Source organism: Nicotiana tabacum, unplaced genomic scaffold (genome assembly GCF_000715075.1).
Source record: "Nicotiana tabacum cultivar K326 unplaced genomic scaffold, ASM71507v2 Un00001, whole genome shotgun sequence".
Taxonomy (NCBI): domain Eukaryota; kingdom Viridiplantae; phylum Streptophyta; class Magnoliopsida; order Solanales; family Solanaceae; genus Nicotiana; species Nicotiana tabacum.
Genome location: NW_027438239.1, coordinates 3,512,008 through 3,530,147, shown reverse-complemented (window position 1 = coordinate 3,530,147; position 18,140 = coordinate 3,512,008). Strand labels below are relative to the sequence as shown.

Genomic DNA, 18,140 nt, shown 5'->3' with positions numbered 1-18,140 from the left:
GAACACTTAACGAGCCTGTAGCCAAAATATATGGCACTCATGTCTCTGTTTTCGTTTTTTTAAGAACTCTGTTTTACCAAGTTTGCTTTTGTAGATTGTCTTGTGTCATTTTGTTTGATTATGATTTATTTGAATATTTTATACTATTTAAATCAATATTTGAATGTTCTCGTAATTAGGTGCATTTTTGTTCACTCAATTATGTACTTGTTGATAGAAATACTATGTTTTCTAATAGAGAACCTTTTAATGTCCTTGTAGTTCTTGTATTCACTTTTTTATAAAGACTTTTTATAAATGTGGTTCTTAAGCTAGAAAACACAGCGCATTATTACTCTATTTTGTATAGTTTAAGGTCAATTTTGGCCATTTTCCGTTAATGCGACATATATATTCGCGACATATATATTCACTATATAACACCTGCAAGCGAAAAATCATTTACATCCCTGAGTTTACTCTAAAAATAAAATTCATCTTCTAACTTTAAACAATTGTCATTTTCATCTTTTTATCTTACGCAAGGTCTATTTTACCCTTAATATTTTCAACTCTCCATATATATAATATATTTTTTAGATATTTTTAATGCATGTATTTATTCATAAGTTAAAAATATTATATAATTTAATCTAAGTTCACTAACATTATAAATAAAATAATTATATTATAATTTTTTTATAAAATATATTGCGACTTTATTATTATTATTATTTTAATATTATGTATATTAAAATGCATATAACATATGTAGGTGTGTGTGATTTTAATTTTTACTTTTTATTATTCTCTACGTGTATATACATTTTTGAGTTTTGATTGTTATTACTAGATTTTTTCTAAATTATAATTAAAGTTTATGTAAAGTGTATATAGATAATTTTTGTAAATTTATTATAAAATTTACCTCTATTTTACCCCATTATCTTTTTTATTACATGCATTGTATAATTTATTAAAAAATTACTCTTTTTTATTCTCAGTATTGTAAATAGATTGAGTTTTGACCGCTATTAATAGAATTACCGATACACATAAATGATTTATTATAACTTTTTATTTATTTTTATTTATTTTACTATAAAATATTTTTAACTGATATGCTTGACTACTGCTTCTCGTTCTTTTCGAAAAAGTTTTTTTAGTTTGTCTATGGGTAAGTTGAAGACATAAATTAAAATAAAAAATATCATTATATTAAAGAATAAAAATAAGAGATAAATATTGTAGAGGGTAAAATACGTATTTTAAAAAGCTACCTTAGAATGATAATCGTTAAAGTTTGATGATGAGTTTGATTTGTCGGGCCTGTACATGATTTTTACCCAAAACAAAACACTCCGCGTAATTATTGAGCCAAACGTGCACCTTCGGGTAAAAAATTCCTCAATCTCAGTACAGATTAGCCGCTCTTGCGACGGCGTAATGGCACTGTCAATTTGCCGGTACCGGAGTTACGGTTTTGCGCCGCCGTTAATTCGGTGCTTCAGGTCACAAGCAGCATTGAAAGCGTTGGCTAAAGCATCGGAAGACAAAATACCAAACCTCATACTCTACAATTATCCTTCATTCTCCGGAGCTTTTGCTGCGCTTTTCGCACACCTCTTTCACTCTCGTCTCAACCTCCCTTACCTCGTCTTGCCTTTCTCTTCCGTTGAACCCTTCAGGTACCTAGTCGGCATATGTGAGCTTCACAAGGCTTAGTCGTAAGTAAAAAAACGAAATAAAGGAAGAGGAATGCTGGAAAATGACCTAAAATTTAGTTTAACTATGATGAATCATTTAGGTACTACCTGAACAGAGCAAAATGAATAAAGAGGAATCATGCATTCAATCCTAACTAATTCTTGATTGAGGCCTAATTGATTGAGTTTGATTAATTGAGCTAAGCTGTTTGGTCTAGGTCATTTGCATTGCAGGCAGGTTTAATTGCAAGTAATAGCAGGAGTTTGCTTTTGCTCATAGTTTAAAAGGATAATCGAATCTGTAATTTTACCCAGGAGTCTCCTTTTATTATTTATTTCAACACGTCTCAGCGGTTGAGCATGTAATTTTGTCCTTTGTTTGTAATTCTTTTTTGATAGAGTTGAAGACTTGTGTATTGACGGGCTGCAGAATTGCTACTTTCTTGATTTTGTTGGTCCTAAAGGATTTGCAGTGGAGCTTGCTCGTCGGACCTCATGCCAGTTAGTTTCTTTTTTTCTTTTTTTAATAAATACAGATTTCTTCAGATGCTAGCTGAGTAGCTGCGCTGTTGGTTTTGACTTTGATAGTGGTTCTGGAAGTTGGAGACGGTCTATGAAGTGATTTATTTTTTAAAATTTTAATTAGGATAGTAGGGTTTGATCACCGGAAGTCAGCACTTTTGGAGCTCCCTATGAGTCAAAGTTCTGGTGGGAGTCTCGCATTTCATGTCAACCTTGAGAAATCTAGTTCTATTGCTGTCTATGAACATTTCTCTTCTAGGCTTTCAGAGGTTGGATCCAATAAGGTACATTCTGTTGTGTGCTCACCGACAATACTTATTTTGGGTTAGATTGTTTTTCAAAGTGATTAGCTCCTAAAGTGGTGATATATGTGTTTGTTTAATGCACAGGAGGGTGATGCTATCAGCTTGCTAAACTATACTTTTCAAGATCAAGTTAAAAATGTTCTGAAATATATTGAGAATGGAGATCTTCGCAGGTGGAGTTTGCCTGATATTACAGCCTTTGGTATTGGAATCAGCCAGTGGCGTTCAAAACTGAACTGCATCACTAATCCACATATGTATGAACAGGTTCGCAGTTAATTCTCTTTGGGATTGAGTGAAACGTGCAACAACTAAGAGATAAAAATTTGCTTAAATAGCTGTAAATCTTTGCGATTAAAGTTCGCCTGTGGATAATACCTTCCGGTTAAACTTAGATGTATGTCTCTTTTCCCTTGCAAAATGATATCAAGGAGGTAATCAATTTTTCATGGTTGTACTCCCCGAGCCATATTTGATGAGGGTTGCATACATTTTGCTTTTCCATATGGCCTTTTTCAAAGCAATATGTGCAATGCAGTAGCCTCTTTTGGTATAATAAGATTTCCTCTTTTCCTTTTCTTTTACCGGAGATAGTAAAGTACGCATTTGATGCTATGTAGATTTTCTATTTTATTGCACATATGGAGAATGAACTAGATAAATTCATGTTGCATTCCCGTTCACATAATATGTCTTTCCTCGGTAAAGTATAACAGTAATAATTTTGTTTTACTTCCTAAAACAGCTAATGGGGATTACCACTGGCGATTTAATTGCTAATGGTAACTCCCATATTTCAAAGAGACTGGCTGCTGCACAGAAGTTGCTGGATAAGTTTTTCAAAATTCAGCTGGGGAGAGGACTTTATGGTGAATGCTTGGTAAAGAATAATTCTTTATGACGTTTTCTTTATGTTGGCAAATTCAATCCATAACAATCAATATACTATGAAGTCCATGAGAGCACAGCTGAATGTATGTCAGGGTTTAGAATACTTAATTTCAGCTCTTCATAACATGTTGTACAGTTGTCTGCTTAACTTGTTTCAATCTTCTATAGGTGTTCCATATGCCAGGTTATTCATGCTTAGCAATGCTACATCTATGTCGTTTATAATTGTAATTTTTGTTTCCCCTTCTCAAGATGACTAAGTTGAGTATCTAAATTCTGTTTTATCTTTTAGGGGATTAGAGCTGATGGAAATTCAGAATTAAGTGATGAAATTGGCAAGGAACTAAGCAAGAAAAGCGCTGCAGCTGGACTCAGGTTTCTATGTTTATTTATCTTTTTCTTTTCTTTAACGTGGTGCATGGGCAGCGAGACCTTTTAATTCTTTCTTTTCCAACCAGAAAGATATCAAGTTCAGTCAAAAATTAAAAGCTTCATGATCCACATTCATGACTATTTATGTGGAGAGCATATCTGAGGTTATTTGATGCTTTTACCTCAATTCTGTACATAGAACAGCTGCATTTACTTTAAATCTTTTATACCCCAGGCCTATAGGAGCAGTCATATACCTTCAGCGGAAGAATCTCAAGATGTGTCTGAGGACTGTAGATGCAGCTACTGATACTTCAGAGGTTGCCAAGGTGTGCATCATGATTCACTTCTATTCATCTTGAAGATATTCCTCACCACTAAGCGAGACAGCGACTCCTTATACTAACTGTGAAAATTATGCTGCCAGCTATGCTCTTCCCGGCCACCCTCCTACATACAAACACAGTCTCGTACTCTTTACTTGTCATACCCACAAATGTTTTGCTTCTTTAACATGCAGGCATATGGTGGAGGTGGTTCTCCTAGTTCCAGCTCATTTATAATTCGGATGGATGAGTATAACCAGTGGCTCACAGTGCATTCATCTTGAGTGGGGTACAATATGAATTCCCATCCTCTTCATAGTTAAGCCAACTTATACCAAGATTATTACCAAGATTATACCAGGTTGGCATTCCTTTTTAATGTTTATTTGAGATAGATGCACTCCCAGTGTAATCATTTTGCTTAGGCTTTTCCATACCTGTTGAAATCATGGAATTATCAAAGAAATAAAAGTAGTGTTGTCTTCATCTCACTCTTAAAGGATTTCCATTCTTACCTATCAGTGCTGTATCTTCCTGCCCTTTAATGATTGGAATGAGCTGCCAAATAATGTTTGGTAGCACAGGGCTGTCTATATGCATCTGGTAGTTGTTCCTCTACTTTAGACTAATGGATTCATAATTGCTTTCAGTAAAACCTTGTTAGTGAATTTTGAGTTGCTTATGGTAGCTCCCTAGTACTACCGTGTTTGTGCACATGTAGTGTTCCTCTTTCAACTTCAGACTGATGGGTGCATAATGGCTTTCAGACTCGGAGAGTATCTTCGCAAATCGCAAGTGCATGAATTTCTTTTCTATAACCAAAATTGGAGAAGCCATATGGGGAACCATTTAATTTCTTCCATGGCAAATGCTTTGACTTTCTTTTTTCTCCAAGAATGTATGTCATTACTTACAAGAGAGAATTTAGGTGGGAGAAATAGTACAGAGAACCTGAACATGCATTAAAGTGATGATGATTTTCCAGATCTAAGTGTGTAACTTCTGAATACTATTTAAGAGAAGATAGAGATAATTTTGGGCCCTTAAATACATATAAATTGTTCTAAATATATCCAGTTATCTAGCTGGACACCCATCAACAGCTATGCCTTTGGCTGTGGGACAAGTTGCCAATTCGCAGTGTTCCCCATTAGTACCCCACCAAGTCAGTCCTTTATTCTCCATTCCCAATGAGAAATATAGTAGGACTGCCATGAAAGCTACTCCTGCATCCAGCGCCGCGGATAGGATATAGTTGTATCTTTGCCACCATTGCTTTCGGTAGCGGAATATGAAGAAGTTGAAAATTGTGCCGACTATTACCCATGCGTTATAATTTAATGGTGTTGCTGGTGGCATGGCACCTGTGGCTCCCAGAAGAACTGGAAGGTTAATCAGGGGAATCCATGATTTTGTTGGAAACACTTTATGCAAGAGCCACACTATAACAGGTCCTACTGCGCCTCCGAGGAAGAACCAGTTCATGGAGCTGTAGTTCCCAAGAGATCCAAAAATCCTTTTTGGTCCGACCAAACCCCAGATAACTGATGCATCAAAAAACACACGATCTCCTGGGCATGTCCATGGACTGTCTGGTGGGAGGAGATCATCTTGACATATGTTCTCGATGGAGTTTAGCAGCCACCACGCCACAGATATGTTGATAGTTCCGGAAATTATTGTTCCTAAAAACTGAAATTTAACGTACAAGAATGAAAAATATTCTTTTACTCTGGAATTTACTGTGGAACACTGCTATTCTAGTTGCTGGAAAACATTGACTAAGCCTGTTAAGTAACGTGTCTCAATAATTCCAGATGAAAGAGATAAACTGCTAAATTCTTGTGTATGTTGATAGATTATGAAATCCTAACTTTGTATTACTTGTTTTACTTGTATGCTCTATTGATTCTACCCTTTATAGCTGCTTTTAATGAGCATTGCACACATAACTTAGCATGCATCTGATTGGAGTAAAATCTACTAAAAAGTGAGGTAAATGCCCTTTGGTGCTTTCCGTGTTTTTTTTAAGAAAAAAGTTTGGGGTTGGAGGATATTGGGATTTGAATGATGGATTTGGAAATGTAAACACGGTCCATAGAAAGTGATCTTAACATCCATACATCTATCCTGTGATCTAATGTTTTTATTTCGTTCACTCATTTATATCTTGGCACGTAAAGCATGTTGTTTCTTTCTGAATTAAAATGCTGGTGATTATCCTGGATGTCTTAAAGACATCGAGAAGCTTCTTCATTGTGGTTTCTCTACCTAGGAAAATGCCAGTGCTAATCTCTACTGTATACCAGAAGCTCTGAGTTAATCACTGCTGTATTTCCAATTTATTGGCAGAAACAGTAAAGCGAATCTACCTGAACCAAGAACATTGATCGAGGTGGGATCTTCATGTAGTGGCCGAGTTTGAAGTCGCTGAGGAAAGAGACAGCCTGTGACATACTCATGTACCCATAGACTTTGAAGCACACATTGGCTATTGGTCTTCCTGGAAGTATAATTCCCATGACATATTCAGTGATTATGTTCAAGCCTGGGGTCTGCAAATTAGCATCATAAATAAGAAGCTTGGAAAGAACTCTATTGAAATAACAAGGGTGATGATCTTGGATTTGTTCTTGTAATAAATCCTACTAGTTTTAAGGTATCAGATTCTGATTGGGGCATGCATATTGGTATGTTAAACAAAGAGTGAATGTTAATCGTTTAGTAGTGTTTACAGCTTCTACAAGCTCCAACAAATCTACAGTAAGATTTCTTTTGAAGGTTGATGTAAATAGCTTTTGCAGGATAACAGACTAGCAGTTCAAGCATGCTAATCAATCTGATAGGAAAGACATGCTTGGTGGTCTAAATATAGGTGTAAATGTGTGTGATTTATCACCTGGTTTGTTGTAGCTGTTATGATGCTGATTGGAAGTGTGAAGATAAAAGCAATAGCACTTGCAAATAGAAGCCCCCACCATGGCATCTGAACTTGGTTATTCAAGAAAATGCAGAGGATTAGGGAGACTGTGAGTGTCACCAGAAGCAATGCATTAAACCACCAAGAAGGTATGTCTTTGTATTTCCTCATAAGTCTTGTGTGAATATCCTCCTTTCCCTTGTATGAAGCGCGGAATCTTTCATAGATTTCCCTACAAATTGCAAGTAGACAATAAAGACAATCCTTTACCACGACTGTTGTAGTTATTAACAAATAATTCTCATCCATATTCATAGTTCCATTTATTTATGGAAGTTGCTGCTAAACAGCTGTAAATATGTAGCAGTTGAGATGTCAAAAGTTTGGACAAGTTTAAAATAGACTGACAAATCAACTTTTGGGACGATAAAACATGTATATTTCATTTAAAAAATTACTTGTATATTTTAATTTCCTTGTCTGGGCTCTAGGTTGTAAAACATAAGGAGCAAATTTGACAAAACAGTAGTACTGTGTCTTGATATAGTTAGAGTGTGTTTTACCTTCCGTAGAACAATGCCACGTGTGTAAGAGTGGATGCTATAGTAGCAAAACCAAAACCGTAAGTGAGAGCAAAGAACATGCTTATATGTATTCTCCCTTGCTCCTCATACTTCCCTATATCTAGCTCAAACTTGTCATTCACGATGGCTGATATATCGTACTTCTGACCTTGTGCTGTGAATAAGTGTGACGAGAAAATGGGAAATTTTTTAGCACCATACAAGTCAAACCCCCAATATGCTATTGGGATCACCATGTATATTATCAACATGTACCCTGCAAAGACATTGACAATGGCAAAGAAAGGGCAGATGAGGGGACTGAACAAGAAGGATGCCACAGCAGACCAATCCAGGGTTATAGCTCCAAGTCCAAGGCCCCTCATGCCTGATCCAATTTGCTGAGCTGTCACTGATTTGGAGAATGCCCAGCAGATCCATGAGATGCTCGTGAGCGTTGAGAAGAGATATCCTGGTACTAGATACCAGCAAAAGCTGCATACTAATGCAATGAGGAAAAATTTTGCTCGTGACATGCGCCGATCATCTTTCTCATGCAAGGCCCTGCAAAGATCAATCTGTGTTAATGATTTTCTGCACCTTTGATCCGTTTGAGAAAGAAAAGCAGTTCAGTTGTTTTATATGAGAGTGCACCTGGAGAAGCTTTTAAACCATCAGATAGCTTGAAATGAACGAGAAAATTTGAAATAGTAACAGAAAACTTATAATGAAGATTCATATAGCCGACCTTAACTTGCTTGTGATTGAGGTGACGTTGTTGTTGTTGAATAGAAACTTACAAAATGATTTTGGGAAATTTAAAATAAAAATTGGATTTGTGATTCGTCTGGTCAGAAATTCCTGCGAAGAGGGTGCAGGGAAGAGAGATACTAGACATTCTTTTCCAGCTATTGTCACGATAAGCAGTAGATAGAAACTAAGTTACATGCATGTGCGAGTACGTTATCACAAGAAAAAAAAAAATTACAGCCAGGTGGGAGATTCTTATAGCTTTAACTGTATATAAGTATGACTACAATAATCCATCCTACAAAAAGAAAGGCTGTGTTCTTGTTTCTAATTGCATGATATTTATCAAGAAGATGAATTTGTGAAACTTGCAGATGTTTGACTTGTTTTTATGATTCAGGTAGGATTTTAAAATGGATTATTGAGGTCATTGCTAAATATGTGCTATACCATTCAAGGGAATCAATGTGGTTATTTCTCCCGGTACTTTGCTCCAATCATGCAAAATAATGGAGTTAGACTAGAGCTAAATTGGACTGTCTTTTTCTGATCCCAGAATGACTTGAATTTGGGAGCCTATTTTAATCTTCTAATACAGCTTAGAGATGTCAGCAGGTGAACCATCTTGGTTATCGATTGGCGCTCAACAGTGAAGGTAAAGGGATGGCTTCAGATTTCGTCCGAAGTTCCTTTCCACTATTGAAATATTATCATGCAAAATTTTCAGTATGCATAGGTTTGTAAATCTAACACATTGTGAAAAAGTTTAATTCTACTAACAGCAAACTGTGAGTACTATGAAAATATTCAATGTACAAATGTAAAATTCTCTCTTTAACATGCGCCACCCCATTTTCTTAGTAGCCTGTAAGTTGTTTCCTGTTTGGTTTGTCATCCATCAGTTATTCTCAGATTCTGGTTTTCCTGATACGTTGCAAGTGTGTTGATTGTGTTGATTATAGTACTCTACCTGGAAAAGAGACTCTTTAGCTATCTTTTACAGGACCAGCAAATATTTTGTATTTTTAGTCCCTCAGTTATTGACGAATTTCGATGTTGATCTTGTGCTATCTTGTCGAACAAAATAAGCTTCAATTGATTGGAATGTGCATATCCTTCCCCTTATGAATCTCCAGAAATTTAAGAAAAATATTACTCCAACTGTTACCATTTAGCTATCCATGTGTCATGTTAAATAATGTTACTCCATCTCTGAGTGTAGTATGATTCTAAATATAGTCTGAAACATACCCCCTACATAAAGAGTATAAAAGGCACATTTTGATTAATGAAGATTAATTGTGTTGGTTAAATAAGGATCAAAAATAAAATCTATATATTAATCTAAAGGAGGGACATGAAGGAGTGATGTGGCATCTCTTAACAACTAGGAAGTCTATTTACTCCTCTTTTTTGTCCTTTTTTTGCCTGTTTCATCTATTTTCTTAGTATGAAAATCCAAGAGTCTTTTTTAAAAAAAAATGACATGTCAAGGGTCACAATTATAGTCACAAATGTTCCTAAACGATGTCTAAGAAGGTGCAAATTCTTTTGTTCCCGCACCGTACATGTGAAGAGTCACAACTATAGACACAACTATTTCTAAAAGATGTTTAAGAAGGTGCAAACTCTTTTGTTCCCTCACTGTACATCACTCCTCTTCAAACTAATCTAATATACCCAATTTGAGAATTAAACCCATAGGACAACGACGCTGAATTGATCTTTTCCTCTCCATTCATTCTATTACATTTGGTGATTTATTGAAGCTCCTCACTGGCTTCATTGACGACGGTTATGACAATGGCTTGGAGATGCTGCAGACTGTTGGCTCTGCAACAACAGGGACAATGGCTGCAAGACATGGCGCTCTTTTAGTTACACAAGAGCCGATGACAAGGTTATTGCTGGACATTTTCCTATTCGGTGGAAGGCTTCGGTTACGCATTGTTCTTTGGCCCTTTAATTTATTTTCTCAAGAATATCATACATATCACCCTTTCCTCCCTCACCGTCATAATGAATTAGGTTGAAACTTCCTACATGTCAAAAGTTGGTCGGATTTGTTACACTGGTTGTGATGCTATCGATCCTTCCGATGATGGCAGTGATGAAGAGAAGACGAATAAAGAAAATATGATACACAAAATTACGTTTGAAAAAAAAAAAAAAAAGCGTTTTGTGGGAATGTGGAGAAATTATCAAATTTGAACAAGCACAAGATGGATTTGAAAGAAAAGCGAGAATGTTTAGAAATTTTGTTGTTTTAGGTAGAGACATGGATTCAAGATCCAGTTTAGAAAACTTGAATTTGGTTTGAACTTTTGAAACTGCTAAAGAAGCTAATATAGTTGATATTCACTTTTAGATCATGAGATCGGAAAGTTTCTGTTTCCTACCTCTGTTTTGAGGCACAATAATAATAATGTCTCTGGTACAATTATAACAATGTTGTTCGTAGTGGTACTACAATTACCAAAATGATCAAAATGAGTTTTTGCTAAATATCATTTTTCCATTAATGAATCAATGTTTTCTTAAGGATTTTTTCTATTTTCGGTTTTCTCCGTTAATGGATGATGTATTGTCAAGTTTTTGCGATGAAATTGACTTTCAGAGGTGAATTAGATGCAAAAAGTAATTTGGAGTCATGTACGTGGGGTGTCAATGATTTTTGGGAAGATACGGAGAAAAGGATTAAGTAAATAGTATTATATGTTTTTATTTTGAGTGATTGATTAGAACTTTTTAATCTTTCCAATAACATATAAGGAAATTCTTTAGTGCATAACTGTGATTTTGGTATATACTCCATCCCTTTCATCATTAGTATTTGCTTTTGCTTTTTAATCGTTACAATTTTCAGGAATTATCCGAAAAACAAAATATTTTGCCCCCCCTCCCCCAAAAAAACCCACTTTCTTCTAAGATTTCTTTTCTTTTAGTTTTCCTCATTTTCATTTTTCTTATTTTAAAATTTTCAAAAGTTTAAAAGAGTAGTTACTAATAAAAATTGGAGAATCAAGATTATTAATATTTTTATGAGCAACATTTAAATATGAATAGAAGAAGAGAAGACTTATGTAAGACCAAAAGTCTGTAATTATGATTAACATTAATGACCTCTAAATACAGTCACAATTGAGTACTATATATTATTACTTGCAATAATAATATTATTTTCTATCGTCTAAATAGAGAGGAAAGTCAAGAGAACTTACATTACATATCTTTTATGAGTTACTATTAATTAACTTCTCTCTAATTAAGGTATGCGAAACTTTTCTTTGAATTTTTCTATTTTATATTTTCCTTATATGATCCATTTCAAATTATTTCATATGTATGTCTTAATTATATATATTTTTAGTTATCTTTTGTATTTTAAAAAGTTATTCCTTCCATATCGGCAAATTTTTTAAAAATATGTCTCGCCGCGCGATCTATTTGACTAGTTTATCAATAATTGGGGGACCAAAATGCAGCTATGGGGATGTGTTCTCATATCTTGCATTATGCTACTTGTGCAAAGAATTATAAGTTGTTGCATATCAAGAATTTAATTAAATTATTTTGAATAGATAGTGAGGAAGAACAAAAATATGTATATTATTTCCAGAGGAAAAAGCAAAATTTTCGGTGTGTGCCGTTGTTTTGAGTTCCATGCCACTTTGGGGTCGGCCGTCGGCAGGATCTATTAGGGTCTTACTAGGGAACCATAAGCTGTCCATCATTTGTCTTATTTAAATAAAAAATAATTATTGATCATTTTCCTTGAGAGTTGTGTTTTTTAAAGTGTTATAATGTAGCAGCAAATATAACATGCTCAAAGTATTGATAGCACATGGTGTAGCAACTGTAGAATCAGCTATCCCTTCTTATTTAGATAATAACCTTTTTAGACTAGAGTAGATCTAAGAAAAGTTTGACTTGAGTTATTTAGTTTATAGAGCATTGTGAACGAGATTTTTTTTGTGTAAGGAGAGGGATCAAACGGAAGCACGATTGACAAGAAAAAAGGTATAGTGAATAAGTCAATTTGAGATGTTAGTTAAAGGTGTCAAATCGAAGTCTATTTTTTGGAATATTTCGAGAGAAACTCGCAGGTGATAACCTACTCACTGTGCAATTAGTACTAGTTAAATAAGTTTGAAGACGTAAATAAACAAGCAGTTTCTATTAAATTAGGATCTAATTAAAATAGCTGTTCTCCTATATTTGAGGACTAATCTATTGAACTAATCCTGTTCTACTGCTTCAGAAATACCCCAAAATAGAAAAGTAGTAAAATGGAACTCATCAAATAAAAAAATCACATTACCGGAAAAGTGAAACTTGAACCAGAGTACTGGGCCACCACATGTGCGCAGGCTCTACTACGTACTTCCTTAAAAGCCCAGCCCAACCATATCCCAAAACCTGCAAAACGACAAATTACGAACTCACTAATTTACGTAAATTGTTACACTTCCCATTTAATATGAGCTTACTTATGATATCATCAATCTGTCCAGTGGCGGACCCAGGATTTTGTGCAAGCGGGTTCAATCTTAGAAGTACATAACTTTAGTCGTAAAATAGTAGTTGTCAAGTGGGTTCAAATAAAATATTTATACAAAATTTATGCAGCTTTAATCGTAATTTATACATATACACAATATTATTTTTTGACGAAGCGGGTTCAGTTAAACCCGCTTTCCACCGTGTGCGTCCGCCACTGTCTATGACGGAGGGCGAGCTAAGGGGCTGGTCACAGACTTATAGGGCGGAGCCACAATGATATTTGCGGGTTCGGCCGAACCCAGTCGTTTTTGTTCGAACCATGTGTTTGTATTAAGAAATTCAATAAATATGTACAAAATATTAATTTAGAACCCAATAACTTAAAATGATTATAATCTCGAACTTCAAATCCTAGCTCCAATTTTTTGCATGTCACGTAAGAATATATGGATAATGTGAAAATTCTTACCTGAGTAGTAATAATAAGAAGCCAACCAGCTAAAAATGATATATTCCTGTGATAAAAAGCTTTGATAATGGTCACAATTCCAACGGCATAAGCTGAACCATTTCCAAAAGCACTTCCAGCATTTGCAAATATAGAAATAAGCACATGCTCTTTCATGTTAAACGGGCCAGGATTCAGTGAAAACAATCTGGATCCGAATCCAGGTAACCGAAACTTTGTCGTCGGCAAAACGGTAGCTAAGAAGTGACCAATTGGAAGAGTTGCTACTTGAACTGTGATTTGTGTGATGACTAATGGCTCCGTTCGGTATGAGAAAAATTGGTTGAGAAAAGAGAGTAAACAACAAGAGAAAAGGCCCAAAAACCACATTCTAAATGTCCATACGGGTAGGGTCGGGTCATCGGTGTTGGTCACCGTTAACCGGACTTCTTCAATCGGTGATTCGTCGTCATCGGCGACTCCGGCGGGGTACGGTGGTGATTCTGGCCGGTAAGTTCCCATTGTGAAACAAGTTGGCTAAAGAGAATGTGAGAGCTAAAGTACAAAGGCAAGGATTGGTCCTATTTAATGTCATGGGGATGCAATTATTTTAATTGAACAACATGGGCTGGAATTGACTTACCATTTTCGACGCTAAAATTCAGCGCTACTAGGTGGAGTGAGGACAAATAGAGTGTGAATATATGACGAAATGATATTTTCATTTTGGGTATTTTGCGCTATAGGGCATTGACTACCAGACTAGTTGATGAAGATAAGAGGATTAACAAAGCATTCTACTGTCTGATATATAAATTATTTCCAGTGGACATCAATATTCAAATTCCAACAGGAATTAAAAGTATTGAGAAATTAATTTTCACTTGCTTAATGTTTGGTGGGCATATATCAAATAGGATAGTTGAGGTGAGTTCAACTTAGTATGAACTTTGAACATTACTCAATACTCGTATTAAAAAAATTAAAAGGGAGATGACTAAATAAAGATAAAGGCCAAATTCATAAAAAGCCACCTAAATTTGCCCGGAATTTTCACTTATTAGACGCTCAAACTAAGCTTATGACCTATTGAACATTTAACCTAGCCAAAACTGTGTCAATTTGACACAAGAAGCTGACATGGTGTGTGCTTCTCGCTCAAATTGAGTGTGGGAACACATTTATGTTAAATTTGTGTTTAATAAATATATTTAAGCATAGATCAAGTGTTCACTAAGTCATAAAGTTAGCTTAAGTGCATAAATGAAAATTCCGGACAAGTTTAGGTGGTTGTATATGTATTTAACCTAAAAATAAATAAAAAGGATCATATTAATTTCTGTACGTACTTCTGCCATTTTGGGCATTCATTTACTTTTAGATGAAGAGATAACAATAGACATTGACAATCATCTTTTGGATGTTCAAGACCAGCCTTTCACTCCTAAGAAGTGGGAATAGGAGTCAATCGATGACTGAAATTTCTTAGAAAGATTGCCTTTCTTACCCTGCCTTTGGATTCGTATTTTGTTCGTACACAATCAACGGAGGCCTTCCCGACATATGTTGCAACGTCTCCAATAGCATGCTCTTACTTCGTCTTTCCCTTAATAAGTCATCAAATTTGGTGCTTTTTGATCCCCAGTTGCTATGGGGAACAAAGGACGAAATACAATCAGGAATGGCGGGACGCTAAAGAGAGGGCTATGAGACTAGTGCAATCAGGTAATCGACCAAGTAATCCACATACATGATAAAAGAGCATTCCAGCCCTAGTGTACTTATCCACTGGCATTGAAGGAGAAGAATGACAAGGTCTGCTTCCACAGTAAGGATTGCCGCTTAGTCCAATCCAAGAGCAAACAAGAGGAAAGCCCTCTCTCGAATTCGAAGATGTAACACAAATAATGACTCTCTTCGCCGGGATGTCAGCAGGTTAGGCAGCTCTAAGGTTTTTTATATTCGGTGGTCGTACTTCCTCTTCTCCTTCTCTTCTTTCTCTCCCTGCCGAGCTTGTTGGAGTGCCATTGCCAAGATCTAGTGTGGGACAAAGAAAGCTCTACTTCGGGTAGCTGGGTGCATCAACCTCTTTCTTTCACAGGAGAGGGGACAATACTTAAGGAGCTTGGGCTACTCAACCGATAGGAATAGGGGCTTGTTTCCACAACTGAAAGAGAATCTGAAGCAGGATCGGAAACAGAATAAGATTGAGGAGCGGGGTAAAACCATTCTCAGAAGGAGCAGGTTTAGCGGTCAGTAGTTTTGGGCAACGGGGATCAACTTCCAGGACAGGAAAGGGCGATCCATCTATTTATTTGACTGAACCTAGTTCACGAGAAAGAGTCCTAGGGTTCCAAACCTTTGTTTTGCACCGAGAAGAAATCAATAGAATCGTCTAACGAATCGTCTGATACTAGATGAAGAGGTACCCCGGAAAGCAGGAATAGAGGAGGCACAGGCCTGCCATTAGAAGAAACCAAAGGCAATTAGTTCATCTTTGAATAGGTAGCCCGGTTAACCAGACAAGCTGGAGGGACTTCCTGCCATAGAGGAAAGGAAAGACCTGGGACCTGTACTCCCCAACTTGGGAACTCAGCTTATAGCGAAGGGAAGGAGCCGCTTTTTATGCGACACTACTATGGTGAAGAGTGAACCGATCAACGGATCAGGAAGAGCTTCCCTTGATGTGAGCAGAACTATCTATTTGAATTATTAAGAAAGCGGCCCTGGTAAACTACTCGGGGCTCCCCATGGTTTAGTAAAAGGGAGGGGATATTTTTTATTCATCCGGGGGTTCATTCATTATGAACTAAAAAGTGGTTGGCTGATTAGTGAGGTCTTAAAAACGTCATAGAATTCATGATCGGCCATTCCATTTTTGCTTTCAGCAAGTAGGCGACGCGAATCTATGCTTTCTATCTTTCAATCGGATACCAATTGCTTGGATGCGTTTGAAAGCCTCGAGATGACTTGCAGAATAAATTCTTTCTAGGTTATGGGGAACAAAGGACGAAATACAATCGATTCCTCCATTTAAGTGGTTCTCGCTTCTCCTTGTTCCTGTTCCTAACTCCTCCCCGGGTAGTTCCCAATGTTTGGCACTTTTCGGGTCCATTATTTAGATGGTCACTCAACTATCCGAAATTATTTACAAAAGTCATCTTTCTTTCGTTTCTAACAACAAAATCACTTAACTATGCCAATAGTACTCACAAGGTCACTCAACTAGACTTCTCAAATTTTTGATCGCCAAATACCTATTTCACCCTCTAAATTATCAACTTTTATCTTCTTTTAGCTGTTACTATAATATTTTTTTCTCTTTTTAATTTATATTATGGACTTACCTTAGAATAAATAAATTATATTTATAAATTAAAAAAATTAAAATAGTATTTAAGCATGTACAATGTTGGAATAATAAAATATTGATCATAGTAGAAAGTTAATTAGAATAATTTATTCGTAATAATAATTTTGATATTAACATAAAAAAACTCAAAAAATATTTACACAATTGAGAATGACAGAAAATAAAAGTTTTAAAATATATATTCCATGTACGTACTATATAAAATAATTATTTAAAATAAAGGTATTTTTGTAATATGCATTACATATTCTTGAATATTATGCTCAATTATATTATTATTTCGACATTATATACGCTAGAAAAATATTTTTTTTATTTTTTATTTTTAAATAAAATATTTTTGTTCTATAGGTAAGTACATAATATTGATTAAAAAGAGAAAAAAATCATACAAAGAAAAATAGAAGATAAAAGTTAATAATTTAGAGGGTAAAATAGGTATTTGGCAATCAAAAGTTTAATAAATCTGGTTGAGTGACCTTTTGAGTGCAATAGGCATAGTGAAGTGACTTTGTTGTTACAACCGAAAGAAATATGACTTTGGTAGGTAATTTCGAAAAATTGAATGATATCTGAGTAATAGAATTTGTATTTTTCTCATCTCATTTACTAACAACTATAAGCGTAAGTCCCAAACATTTATGCTAAAAGTGGATGGATAAGAGCTATCGGTCATGCGAGAGACTTTTGAGTTCCAGCGTGCAATTGTAAAGTTCAGTTGACCAATAACATATGTAAAAGGCAAGAGTAATATTTGACTACATTAACCGGAGAGTATATACTTTAAGTATGGTACTGTGTATCCATGTATGTAGAGGGCGGAACACAATGTCGGCTACAGGTTCGGCCGAACTTAGTAGTTTTAGTTCAAATAATGTATTTATTTTATAATTTTCATCAAATATGTACAAGTTATTAATTTAGAACTCAATAACTTAAAATGATTAGTATCTCGAAGCATAAACTTGAAATCCTTGCTCTGCCTCTACATACTGCATGTATCATGTATGTACATCTCAAAGTGTTCGACCGGCCTTGATTGCCTAGCTAATGTTGCGTATCGTTGTTCTGTCCGGCTAGGGGTGGATCATTGTGGAAGGCAAAGGAAATCCTCCTGATCACCGGGGAATCTTCTAAGAGTGAAGCGAGGCTTAACGAGTTTTATAAGATCGATCACTACATAAGCTGTCGGCGGAGAAAGTCTTCTTTGAACTCAAAAACAATTTTACTTTAATTCTTCCCGTGAGTTATTTTTCGGCGTGAATCAAAATAAGTCGGGTAATAAAATAAATACTGAGCTTTGGGTGGAAAATGGAAAATAATGTATTTTACATCGGTATAACCCAATGACATAAAATTTGACTAAAGTCAGATATAGAAAGCTACTACAACACTTACGTACGAAGCAAACTTAACCTTGCAGGCTGATTTTTTTTGTAATAATATGACTAAGTCATTGGCATGATGTGTTTCTATATTTTT

At 35.5% G+C, this 18,140-nt stretch overlaps 2 protein-coding genes across 2 annotated transcripts; one reads left to right on the top strand and one right to left on the bottom strand.

The window, feature by feature from the left end:
• The first annotated feature begins 1,273 nt into the window (after positions 1-1,273).
• Positions 1,274-9,172, top strand: LOC107798573 (uncharacterized). Its single transcript, XM_075248561.1, has 10 exons — positions 1,274-1,667; positions 2,085-2,186; positions 2,332-2,491; positions 2,597-2,779; positions 3,258-3,392; positions 3,696-3,778; positions 4,011-4,104; positions 4,296-4,462; positions 6,454-7,170; positions 8,735-9,172. Exons 1-8 carry the CDS (start codon positions 1,315-1,317, stop codon positions 4,383-4,385), a joined length of 1,200 nt encoding a protein of 399 aa, XP_075104662.1. The 5' UTR covers positions 1,274-1,314; the 3' UTR covers positions 4,386-4,462; positions 6,454-7,170; positions 8,735-9,172.
• Positions 5,043-14,425, bottom strand: LOC107798572 (oligopeptide transporter 4). The gene is made up of 6 exons (XM_016621585.2): positions 13,307-14,425; positions 12,656-12,753; positions 7,585-8,148; positions 7,001-7,253; positions 6,474-6,656; positions 5,043-5,793 (listed from the first exon to the last, which is right to left on the bottom strand). The coding sequence occupies exons 1-6, from the start codon at positions 13,805-13,807 to the stop codon at positions 5,179-5,181; spliced, it is 2,214 nt and encodes a 737-aa protein (XP_016477071.1). The 5' UTR covers positions 13,808-14,425; the 3' UTR covers positions 5,043-5,178.
• Between the last annotated feature and the right edge of the window lie 3,715 nt (positions 14,426-18,140).